The sequence below is a fragment of the Mercenaria mercenaria genome, chromosome 6, assembly GCF_021730395.1.
Source record: "Mercenaria mercenaria strain notata chromosome 6, MADL_Memer_1, whole genome shotgun sequence".
Classification (NCBI taxonomy): Eukaryota; Metazoa; Mollusca; class Bivalvia; order Venerida; family Veneridae; genus Mercenaria; species Mercenaria mercenaria.
In genome coordinates this window covers 49,806,995-49,820,679 of record NC_069366.1, presented here as the reverse complement: position 1 = coordinate 49,820,679, position 13,685 = coordinate 49,806,995, and the positions used below count along the sequence as shown (strand labels likewise).

General features: G+C 36.1%; 1 protein-coding gene across 1 annotated transcript; it reads left to right on the top strand.

Annotated features, from left to right (window-relative positions):
• Nucleotides 1-8,698: 8,698 nt before the first annotated feature.
• Nucleotides 8,699-12,274, top strand: LOC123548934 (uncharacterized). Its single transcript, XM_045336589.2, has 2 exons — nucleotides 8,699-8,777; nucleotides 9,660-12,274. Exon 2 carries the CDS (start codon nucleotides 9,682-9,684, stop codon nucleotides 10,540-10,542), a length of 861 nt encoding a protein of 286 aa, XP_045192524.2. The 5' UTR covers nucleotides 8,699-8,777; nucleotides 9,660-9,681; the 3' UTR covers nucleotides 10,543-12,274.
• The last annotated feature ends 1,411 nt before the right edge of the window (nucleotides 12,275-13,685 follow it).

Sequence of the window (13,685 nt, the reverse complement as noted above, 5' to 3'; positions counted from 1 at the left end):
ATAGTGTCTATGAAAATTTAAATTGGAGAATGATATATAGTGCGACTTTTTCTAGTTGTATAGACTCAAAATTAAGGGTTTTCCAATATAAATATCTTAAAAGGATTATAGCAACTAATCAGTTTCTGCATAAATGCAAAATAATCGAATTTAGCTTATGCGATTTTTGTAATATGGAGATAGAATCTTTGAACCATCTCTTTTGGGAATGCCAAATCGTACAAGACTTTTGGTCATGTATCAAACAATTCTTAAATAACAAAGGTATAGAATATACATTAAACTTCCAAAATGTTTCATTTGGTTCTCAAACAAAATCTCCAACTCAACAGATAATAAATTACATCATAATCTTAGCAAAATACTTTATATATAAATGCAAATTAGGGAATCATAATCCAAGGATTGAATCCTTTATTAATTATCTCAAAACAATGAAAGAAATTGAAAAGCACATAGCATTAAAAAAGAATAAAATAACCAGCTATAATAGCAAAAAATGGGATCGGCTGCCGCTATAAATTGCGACATTCCAACATTTTGGAGATCTAAGTGAAGGATACTGTTACTTTCTTCAGACCATTTTAGTTACTTTTTTCCTTAAATGATCTCTTTCCAACTCATACTATAACTCTCTGACGCCATTAGACTCTTATCTCATAACAAAACACCATACTTTTCACGCCCAAATTAGAATCATCATACAATCATAATATATTGAACTACATACTGATGTTTATTTGAATGTTCTTTTAGTTTTTTGTTTACAATCATATTATACATATTATATTGAATTACGTACTGATGTATATTTGAATGATTTTTTTTCTCTGTTCACTGATCTATTCAGAAGCATGTATCTATATATGTATATATGTTATGTGTGTGTAAAGTTTTGAATAAACGGGCTATACTCTTTGTAGCTCAAAAAAAAAAAAAAAAAAAAAAAAAAGTACGGTGTGTCAAAGGCTTGCACTTCTGTTTTCGAGAACAGGATTTTCGGAAATAAAAAACAACGTTCTCCCTATGTTCTTCCCACCATTATTTTCGTCTGGTCACATGCTTTAAAAATATACATATGTTTAAGGTCAGTCTTTTGCAGATAATACAGTACAGGTCGCACAAGGTTTGCATTTTGGGCCATATTTGCCTAAAAATTTACTGTCCTGAAGCCGGTGTTTTACTCGTTTTTATCACAGAAACAACAGAATCGGCAGGCTGAAAATGCCACATGATGAAGTGCTAAGTATAGGCCATACATCCGCTAAAAATTTCCCCGGAATTTCTCAGATTAGAGATGGCCTCGCCGGGACAAATTTTGACCAATAGCCTCAATTTTGAAACTGTGGACTCAAGATCAGTCCCAACATTGAAAATGACAGCATATATCTTTTTTAATTTGAAGAAAACATGGCCTTTTCACTTTATTTTTTATCCAGAGTGGTGAGACCAATACCCGGTGTATACTAACGCTCATTCCAGCCATTACATGTACTCGGAAGAGAGAGAGAGAGAAAAAAGAAACCGCTATGATGCTGTAGTGACACCGACAAGAAGAAATGGAAAACAGAGAAAATAACTTAAAACATATATTGATGTTCAAAAGTGCGGGAACTGTGGTGATAAGATTATTAGAACTTTATTAATAAATTAAAAATGTGGTCTATATCCCTTATATAAATCTTGAAAGGAACTTTCATCGGGCTTATTATTCAACTTGTAATAAGAAATGATTGCCTCCGTATTCAAATTAGCTTTGGTCGTTACAGAGCTTCATCATTAATCTTCAAAACTGCGGGGAGATTATTTACAGATAATTGTATGGTTCAGTTTTCGGTGGCCAAGTACAAACACGTATTTAGGGAAAGTAAAAAATATACTGTGTATTTTTTGCAAATCTATTTACTCCGTTAAATTAAAACGTTTAGATATTGATTCGTTGCCAACTAGTGCATTATACTAGACAATATGATGTTTTATTTTAATTAACATATTAATATTTTAACATATCCAGTGAACATTACCTGTAGCATGTCACAGATAATAATCACAACAGATATAGCCTAGTATATACAGTGCGGAATGCATTTTAATGACTTGTTTGAACGAGGCAATAAGTTAATAAGTTTACTTCAGTTACAATGAGACATGATACGTTTACATTTTTGCACACTGACGTCGGGTACACGGCGTCATTTTAACGTCTGCCGTTGCGTCTTTTTTACGTCTATATTGTCTACTTTATTTAGGTAACCGAACAAATTAGATCTAATAGTATTTACTTAGTATATGAAATTAATGTGTAGGTACATATGTAATAAAAGGATCTAGACTTCAGCGGACGCAACATTTCCACTGCAGAACTCGTATATCTTTCTCGATATAACAATTATGTCTGATAACCTATACTCATTTTGATGTCCGAACAATGCATGGGCAGTCTAATGCGATTTGGATTTCAAAATCAAGCAGGTCTATAAATTCTAAGTTATATAGAAAGTATACGGGCTTGTCATTGTTTATGTATCAAACTGCTGGACTAGTCTGTTCTCCAGACGGTCTGCGCCCTCGTGAAATTATTACGCCCGACGTATAACCGCCCATCGTGCATAAATAAGTGTTAAAACACTCTTTTGCTAAAAATTATTTCTTAAGTAATGTGTGCACAATATTGATGAGAAATCGGGCTAAACTCTTTGTAGCTTAAAAAAAAAAAAAAAAAAAAAAAAAAAAAAAAAAAAAAAAAATACGGTGTGTCAAAGGCTTGCACTTCTGTTTTCGAGAACAGGATTTTCGGAAATAAAAAACAACGTTCTCCCTATGTTCTTCCCACCATTAATTTCGTCTGGTCACATGCTTTAAAAATATACATATGTTTAAGGTCAGTCTTTTGCAGATAATACAGTACAGGTCGCACAAGGTTTGCATTTTGGGCCATATTTGCCTAAAAATTTACTGTCCTGAAACCGAAGTTTTACTCGTTTTTATCACAGAAACAACAGAATCGGCAGGCTGAAAATGCCACATGATGAAGTGCTAAGTATAGGCAATACATCCGCTAAAAATTTCCCTGGAATTTCTCAAAAATGGATTTTTTATGATTTTTTATGCACTGGTATCAGCGCAGATTTGTGCAATTTTCAAATCTACTGTCCCGTACCCCCATAACCTATATTAGCAGGTAGGAACCGCATTACCAGCCTGTTTTAATCTCGGCTACAGTGACTTATGAAGTTAAGAGGGGTTATATTGCCGATTCGGTGCATCGGTCAGAGCAGGCTGACGGTATCAATTCGGAGTAAAATTATATGTTTACAGATACGTTGCATATGACAAATATATGGTACTTGGTGATTACTTTCACAAAACTTATCCGTATAGGACTCAACATAAATGACAACCTCACACGATATTAAAAGTCTAAGTAATTCGGGCTACTATAACCTAAGATACATTTCACTAGTTAATTGTTTTCAGCTTTCACAGAACGCATCCGTATACGACTCAACGCAGGTGGGAACCGCATTACAAGCCTGTTTAAAGCTCGGCCAACAGTGACTTATGTGTTTGTCCCTGCCTGACATTGAAGGTATATCTTTGAAGTTAAAATTGCGATCTACAATTTTAGGGGTTACATTGCCGATTCTGTACATCGGTTAGGACAGGCTGACGGTATCAATTCGGAGTAAAATTATATATTTACAGATACGTTGCATATGACAAATATATGGTACTGGGTGATTACTTTGAGCTTTCACAAAACTTATCCGTATAGGACTCAACGAAAATGACGATCTCACACGATATTAAAAGCCTTAGTAATTCGGCCTTCTATGACCTAAGATATAGTTCACTAGTTAACTGTTTTCAGCTCAGTATACGCCTCAACGCAGGTAGGAACCGCATTACAAGCCTGTTTAAATCTCGGCCAACAGTGACTTATGTGTTTGTCCCTGCCTGACATTGATGGTATATCTTTGAAGTTAAGATTGCGATCTACAATTTTAGGTGTTACATTGCCGATTCTGTACATCGGTTAGGACAGGCTGACGGTATCAATTCGGAGTAAAATTATATATTTACAGATACGTTGCATATGACAAATATATGGTACTGGGTGATTACTTTGAGCTTTCACAAAACTTATCCGTATAGGACTCAACATAAATGACGACCTCACACGATATTCAAAGTCTAAGTAATTTGGGTTACTATGACCTAAGATACATGTCACTAGTTAATTGTTTTCAGCTTTCACAGAACGCATCCGTATACGACACAACGCAGGTAGGAACCGCATTACAAGCCTGTTTTAATCTCGGGCTACAGTGACTTATGTGTTTGCCCCTGCCTGTCGTTGAAGGTATATCTTTGAAATTAAGACTGTGATCTACAATTTGAGGGGTTACATTGCCGATTCGGTGCATTGGTTAGGGCAGGCTGACGGTATCAATTCGGAGTAAAATTATATGTATACAGATACGTTGCATATGACAAATATATGGTACTTGGTGATAACTTTGAGCTTTCACAAAACTTATCCGTATAGGACTCAACGAAAATGAGGATCTCCCACGATATTAAAAGCCTTAGTAATTCGGCCTTCTATGACCTAAGATATAGTTCACTAGTTAACTGTTTTCAGCTCAGTATACGCCTCAACGCAGGTAGGAACCGCATTACAAGCCTGTTTAAATCTCGGCCAACAGTGACTTATATGTTTGTCCTTGCCTGACATTGAAGGTATATCTTTGAAGTTAAGATTGCGATCTACAATTTTAGGGGTTACATTGCCGATTCTGTACATCGGTTAGGGCAGGCTGACGGTATCAATTCGGAGTAAAATTATATATTTACAGATACGTTGCATATGACAAATATATTGTACTTGGTGATTACTTTGAGCTTTCACAAAACTTATCCGTGTAGGACTCGACGTAAATGAGGACCGAACAAGATATTTTGTGATATCGGGCTACTGTGACTTACGTGTTTGTCCATCTCTATTTATAAATATTTACAGGGAAAATGTTACCATACGTTGCACGCATACGAAAAATATATGGTAATGAGTGATTTCTTTTAGCTTTCACAAAAATCATCCGCGAAAGGCTCAACGCAAATGAGGACCTCATACGAATTTGCATGCCTTAATAATTCGGGCTACTATGACCTAAGATTTTGTCCTTATGCTTTGAAAACATATATGTTTGTATTAAGCGTTTGATCGAGCCTGTTCATGGACGGTAGTGAAAATGTATGCTACCGTCCACGCCCTGTAGCCCCGGGTTGAGCAGAACTCAGCATTTACACATGCTACATGTACAAAAAACAATTTAGGGACGTCCGCAGATATGTTCATACGGCGGTTCATATGGAACCTTCAATGTTTGATAATATATGTCCTTGTTTTTTTCAATGATGCACTAGCGTGATATTCCATGATAAGCGGCGTATGGTCCCCAGTTAAAATAATGAGTTTGCCCTAAACGAGAAAACAAAGGGCAGAACTAAACAAACTAGAATTTAGAAATGGGATCTGACGTTATGGAACCTTAGTAATTCGGGCTACTATGACCTAACTTTTTGTCATTATCTGGCCTTGAAAACATATCTGTGTGTATTAAGCCTTTGATCTACCATTTTAGGAGCTTTACTGCCGAATCGGTTTAGTGTTTAGGGGAGAATGGCAAAAAAAAAAACAACAACCCAATTTGGTGTAACAAATTAATAGGTTGCTTATGAAAGACATATTTGACTTAGTCTAGTTAATTCTTTTTTGGGCTATCACAAAACGCATCCGTTTACGTCTCAACGCAGGTAGGAACCGCGTGTACACGGCATTACAAGCCTTTGTAATATCGGGCTACTGTGACTCATGTGTTTGTCCCTCTGTAATATTGAAGATATCTATTTGAAATTAAGATTGTGACCTACAATTTGAAGGGTTTCACTGCCGATTCGGTTCATTGGTTAGGGCAGGGTGTCGGTATAAATTTGGAGTAAAAGATAATGTTTGCTATACGTTGCGTGCTTATGAAAAATACATGGTACTTGGTGATTTCGTTCAGCTTTCACAAAACTTATCCGTATAGAACTCAACGCAAATGAGGACCTCATACGATATTACAAGCCTTAGTAATTCGGGCTATTATGACCTGAGTTTTTGTCCTTATCTGGCCTTGAAAACATATCTATTCGAAATGAGCTTTTGATCTACCATTTGAGGGGCTTTACTGCCGAAACGGTTTAGTGTTTAGGGGAGGATGGCGAAATCAATTTGGAGTAACAGATTAATATTTACAGAGTAAATATTACTGCATATGAAAGATATATTCCACTTTTTTTCAGCTTTCACAAAGCGCATCCGTATACGACTCGACGCAGATAGGAACCACGTGCACACGGCATTACAAGCCTTTGTAATATCAAGCTGCTGTGACTTATGTGTTTGTCCCTTTCTTTTATTGAAGATATATCGTTAAAATTAAGATGGTGATCTACAATTTTCATGTTTCACTGCCGATCCGGTTCATTGGTTAGGGCATGGTGATGGTATCAATTTGGAGTAAAATTTAATATTTACAGAGCAAATGTTACTATACGTTGCATGCATATGAAAAATATATGGTACTGGGTGATTTCTTTCAGCTTTCACAAAACTCATCCGCATAGGACTCGACGCAAATGAGGACCTCATAAGATATTACAAGCCTTAGTAATTCGGGTTACAATGACCTAATTTTTTTGTCCCTATCCGGCCTTGAAAACATATCTGTGTGTATAAAGCTTTTGATATACCATCTGAGGGGCTTTACTGCCGAATTGGCTTAATGTTTAGTGGAGGATGGCGGAATCAATTTGAAGTAACAATTGATATTTACAGAGCAAATGTTACTATAGGTTGCATATATACGGTGTTCCGTTAGGGCCAGCGCTTGCTCCCTGTGAACGCGAAATGCGAAGGTTCGATGGTACGTTGACGGAGCGTGACAGTACGATTGTGACAACACGACAGTGCGATGGCGAAGCGCGACAGTACGATGGCGAAGTGCGACAATAAGATGGTGACAGTCCGTCGTACTGTCGCGCTTTGCCATCGTACTGTCGCGCTTCACCATCGTAGTGTCACCATCATACTGTCGCGCTTCGCCATCGTACTGGTTTTGCTGTAAAGTGGAACACACGTTGAACAAAGAAATAAGGAGACACATGATGTTATTTGATTGTGATATGAAAGATGCAGAGTGGTGCCGAGTGAGTATAAATAATTGTTTTAGTGTCTTAATTGGTGCATTAATATTACAGTATAGTGTGAAAAGGAATATTCGTGCAGAAAAGTAAACACTTAAATATTATTAAGTAAAAGTGACATGAATCGCCTAACTGTAATATAAGGACGGTGCAACAGAAGAAATAGATACTCGCGGTGCCTAATGTTAGATCACAAAAACATATCCAATGACAAACGTGTTACAAATAATGGGCCCGTACGCCCGTCTACGTTGTAAGAGATCAGAGCCCACCAATTCAAAAAGTACAGGGAACTTACAGGAATAACGTAATCATATAGCTGGGAAAAAGTTAATGTTTAGTTCTGATTGGTCAGTAATGTGGACAAACCCAAGATGTAATTATTTTTCGAAATTGGACATTCTTAGTGCGTTTATGGTATTTTATTATACATTTTGACCATATATTTTTTTTTGAAACGGTTTTCTCCTACATGCCAACGATGTAAACATATCATTCACCTGAAAAATACTAAAGTAAGGTATCACTATTCCTATGATTTTCGTCAGTTATTTTGGTGGAACTAAGATATTTCTTGAATAAAATATGGTTAAATATACATGTACATGTTTCGATCAATAGAAAGTCGTACACGCTATAATGTTATACTGGAAGACTATGTGAAAACAACCGGTGGTCTCTTACCAAGAGTTCTGTAGAGCGGGATGAGCACGATGAACGTTGAAACGGGGTTGGTGGGGGGGGGGGGGGGGGGGGGGGTAATAAATTGACTGGCTGTGTCATAATGTAACATCTTAATATAAATATAGAAAATGGATAAAATGATTGTTGTTTTTCATTATGCACTTGCATTCCTTTATATCGTGAAATGACAGCTTCAAATTACATAATCCACCATACAGCCCTTTCATTACTTTCCAATAGTCCCGTTATTTCTATCATATTCCCCTCTACTAATCCATGCTAACCGTGCACCTATGCCCTTATGAGTAAATGATCTAGACAACTACAATGCAATATTACACTTGTCATATGGTTATCTTTCCATAAGGACATGTCTGCACACAAAATAAATTATCTTTGATATAATCTTTGTTGCAGGTTAGTAATTGTACATTATTTTAAACTTAGGTCTTCCTCTTTTAGATGTTAATGTAATTGACACGTTATTAGTTAAATATTTATGTTAACATAATGCCATTGTATATTTTCTTTCTATTGTTTTGTTACTGAATGCATAATGGTTATAGTGAAATGATATATAGTTAGTGCCAATACCACTTTGTCAGCTGTACGGGGAGACTTTTCAGCCGCCACATGGCACAAACAATACAACTGTAAACAGAAAATCAAGGTCTGAAGTCCAACAGGAAAAGCGGAACCGTTCATATCTGATCACGTATGACAGCACAGCGAACATTTTAAATTTTGTAAGAATATATAAGGAAAAGATTTAGTCCACTAACACCTTTAGTATTTATTCACCGGCTCTGGAAGGAAAAGGCGGCAAGGACTTTATCGGAGTATATGTTATTTAACTTTTATAAAGTATTTTACTATAATACTAGTATATATTGCCATTATAGAATTTAGTTATAACTAATAAATAAGCGAAGCGATAAATCGAAAGCAAAAGTATAATGACCATATTACCGGATATATACCTATTTCGGAGCAAATACTGTTATACGTTTACTAGATCTATTTTTGAAACCTATCCTTGATCATTGTCAACAAAAAATGAAGGGAAGGGAAACATTCCGTAGACCGAGACCTTACGTTCCTCGAGAACAAATAAAAAACGATTTGTATAGATATATGTACATATATAGATCTACATCTGGCTGAGATATGGGCCATCTTTATAAGTTATATACCAACCAATACCAACCGTGGCTTAATTATCAAAAGTGCGATACAAAAATGTAATAGGATGACGATGGTAGATTAGTGATAGAAGGGTGTTAGGGTAGCGGAGATAGGAAAATAAGTCGATATACTGCCATCCTACTATCGCTATTCTACGATTCTATATAAATTCTTGTTACACGGCCTATAAATATCTTATCGATGTAAAATAATATTTTTCTAGCTTTTTAACATACAGGAGGTAAAACAGGTTGGGTGGATGGACAAAAATAGACATGCCGACAATAAACATTTTGAATAAAAAATTGCTTCATATCTGAAAAAGAAAACACGTTAAACGTGAACAACATAGTACAATTATTTTATTTTTAATTGAGGAAAACAAAAACACAAGTATGTTTTAATTCAGAAGTCAGCATAGATCTACTACTTTTAGGAGTAAACACGGCGAAAATGTAAATTCGATGTTCATTAGTGAAGATATTTGGTCTTACATATAAAGCGTACATTTTTCTTGTTATTTTATATCTTTACAGTTGAGAAAATTGACAAGATAGAATGTCTGAATTTACACAGGAAGAATACGCAGGCAGCGACTATAGATACAGGAAAAGAATTCTAGTTACAATTTTCTCTCAACCATCGGTCCCACTGAATACAAATTGGACTGTAAAAAAGACGATGGTGGAAGACAATAACAGGGGTGAATCAGACGTTGATATTGCTTATTTAGAGGATGTTTTTAAAACAATTCATTATCCAGAAAATGCAGAGGTGCGGGTTAAAACTCGGTTTGGAAAAGAACAAATTAAGAAATATATAAGTGATTTGGGTAACCCAGAACAGTATGACAGTTTCTTCTTTGTTTTTCTCACATTTCTTTCATGTGAAACAAAGAAAATTAGTAGCTCTGTTAATCAACAACAAGAATACCAAGATGAGAGGATTCATTTTAAAGATGGGCCGTGTCCCCTCCAGGAAATTTATGACGAGGTGAAGAAAGTTAAAGCAATGTGGATGAAACCAAAGATTTTTCTGATTCAGGCCGATGACATCAGCCTGCTGTATCCTGAACAGTTTGCCAAAGGAGAAGAGCTTGTGAAACGTGTGAAGATTCCGCAAGATGCTGATCGACTGATTATCATGTCTGATATACCTCAAAAGGTCGCGAACCCGCTAGAAGATGACAGGAATCAGTCGTTCTTGATTCGAGCATTTGGAGAAACTCTGATTGAGAACAGTCAGGCGAAACCAGAGGAAAGACAAGATGTGTTGTCGTTGACAACAACGATAAATGGTAAAGTAGATGCAATGATTGAAGAACTGAAGAAACAAGACAAAACCAACCAAACAAACCGGGCAGCAGATATGAAAGTTCCACTTGTTACATCAACTCTGACAAAATTGGCGAGGATTTAAAAGGAACGGGTTTGAGGTTTAGATGATATGAAATTTAATGATGTTATGTACTGACTACATGATTCGCTTAAGCGACATTGTTACAAAAGTTTTCGTCACTTTAATGTTAAAAATGGAGACTCAAATTTATTTCTTATGGTTTGCTGTAAACGATGTCCTGTGAAAATTACGATAAGCAATATTCTGTCTATTGGTATCGGCAGATTTTTATCAAGAACAAGATATTGCTGATAATTTATAAATTTCATACAAGTTCCATATGTAGACCGGTTTCGGGGACTATAAGATTGCTAAAACCGTCCGTCCGTCAGTCAGTCGGTCCATGTTTTTGTGCCCGGTCCATAATAACTCTGCCATGCATCACAGAATTATAATATTACTTGGTATAAATGTTTCCCAAAATACGACGACGTGTCATGCGTAGCATTTAGACCCATAGCTCAAAGGTCATTGTAACACTTGAATGTCAAAGGTCGATGGTTTCCTCTCTCTGGACCCCCCCCACCCCACAACTCATCCATCCATCCATCCATCAAGGGGTTACTTGTCACAAATGTTTCCCAAAACGAAACAATGTGTCATTCACAACTCCCAGACCCTTAGCTCAAAGGTGACATCACTCTTGTAAGTCAAAAGTAAACATGGTATTAACAGGGACTGTTTCGTGTCCGGTCCACAACTGTGCCATCCATCAAGAGATTTTATTATTATTTGCACAAATGTCCCCCATAATGAGACGAAATGTCGAGCGCAACACCCTGTTTCATGGCTCAGTAGTGCGTGTCATACTTGTAAGCCTTTATTCCTGTCCGCTCCATAACTCGACTAGGCTAACCATCGTAGAACTTTGATATTACATGGCAGAAATGTTCCACATAAGGGGACGATGTGTCACGCACAACACCCATGTCGTTAGGTCAAATTTTAGATATTTTTTTGTTTGACATGCATAGATTGATATTCAAATAAGTTGCAAAAGCATGCACTATAACAAGACAGATTATATGCGTCATGTGCAGCACACAGACACGTTCCTCAAAGATCAAGGTCGCAAATGAAGGTCAAATTAGATGTATTAAGCACATAAATCTCATATCCTTTAAATTATCTTATTATATATATGTGAATAAGAGTATTTTGAGGTTAGATGATAGTATATTACTTTTAAATAACCGGAGATAGGATTAACATTTTATTAACTCATTCCTTTTAAGTTAAGGTTTAGGATTATGTCATATTCAAATAACTTGCACAAAATGCACAATAACAAGACTATGCGTCACGTGCAGCACACAGACACGGTCCTCAAAGACCAAGGTCGCAATTGAAGGTCAAATTAGATCTGAGTATTCTGAGATTAGATGATTGTATGTCATTTTTAAATAACCGGAGATAGGATTAACATTGTTTAACTCATTCTTCTTAAGTTAAGGTTTAGGAGTATATCATCAAAACACAGAAATATCTGGTAAACAAACATCATCTTTACTAACAATCTACCTGTCCATTACATATTCTACTGTATTGTCCCGTACTTCTTATTAATATATTTAGTTTAAAGCTGAAGTTTTGTAAAAATATGTATGCAGTATTGTTTTTATTTGAGGTATATACACAAATGTAGATTGAAGGTGGCTTATAGGTCCACTTGGTCGGGTGTTCATTGAAATATATATGTTATGTATATTGTATAACACATGTCATTGTAATAAAATACTTGCTTGCTTCCCTACTTGCTTACTTATGTACATACATACATACCATATACTAGTAGTACGGACTCGAGACTATTAACTTTGCTACCGACGATCTGCTTGGAATCAAGTTTGAATTGTTACACGAGCTCAAGATGACTGTTTGAATTATAGGTTCTAGGCGCACTTGTCGTGGTACATATGTCTTTATGATAAATTGGTCCAGCACCGTATAGAGTGCATTCATTCAAAAGGGGAATACTTTGAAAAACGACGTAACGTCAAAATTTTGACGTTTGAGGAGCTTCTTGCATGTCTTACTGTTTATGTTTACATTCACAGTGTTTTTGTATAGAAAGAAAAAAAAAACGTTTATTTTCGTATAAATAATATTGGTGCAATGATATGAATGGACTTCTTATCTTAACCTTTAGCCTGCTGGCGGCAAGTAATTTTGCCTTTGCGACCAGTGCAGACCAAGATCAGCCTGCATATCGTGTAGGCTGATCATGGTCTGCACTATTCGCTATTCAGTCAGTAAACTTGTTTTCGGTGAACACCCCTTCAAATTATAATATATGAATAATGCTTCAGTCCATTTTAGATATTTAGCAGACTGCAAGTACGATTTCACATCATTCACAAAATCACACCAATAAAACAGCAAAATTTCAATAATTCAGTTATAGCTCATAAGTTTTCTGATGGTAAAGATTGGAATTTAATTTTCAAAACTAGGCGGATTTTAAATGAAATTAAAATCAGGAAATGCATTTCTGTCTGAAGGTGATTTGCAATATTACGTGTGCTTGTCTCTTTGGCTGTCCTATGTCAAGGTTGTAGGAATCGAAGTTTGTTATATATTATCGTTTTTAACATTCGTGGAGAGAAGCAGCCTACTTTAAGTTGCAAGCTACGGTTAATTTTTGTGCATAAGCGCATATAAAAGCACACTGGGATATCTGGCAGCGCGATTCATGATCTTGTATGTACATGTAATAACGCGATATTGTTATTCATTTCCAAAGCCCCATACCGGTTAATCGTTCCACTGAATGGACGCTTGGAAACATTAATTTAAAAAATAGTAAGAACCATCAAGAACTAATTGGTCCTAAGATTTAGTAAAGTCATTGATTCTTCCAAAACGTTGTATTAAAAAACAAAACTCAATTTCTTTAGTTGAAGATTCTTAATTTTAACTTTTTAATCCCACACATTTATGTGTTTGTATGTTTGTGGGGTGGGAGGCATATAGCGTTACATTTGTTTTGTCCGTATGCCCGTACATCCGCCCGTACGTCCTGAAAACATGTGTGTCTAGCCCCCCCCCCTCCCCCTCCAAATTATTGGCCTGATTTGCTTCATATGTTACAGGTGAACAAGCTTGATGTGCAGATGACCATAAAGGAAGGAACTTTTGCTGTGACTTTTTACCGCAGTTATGGT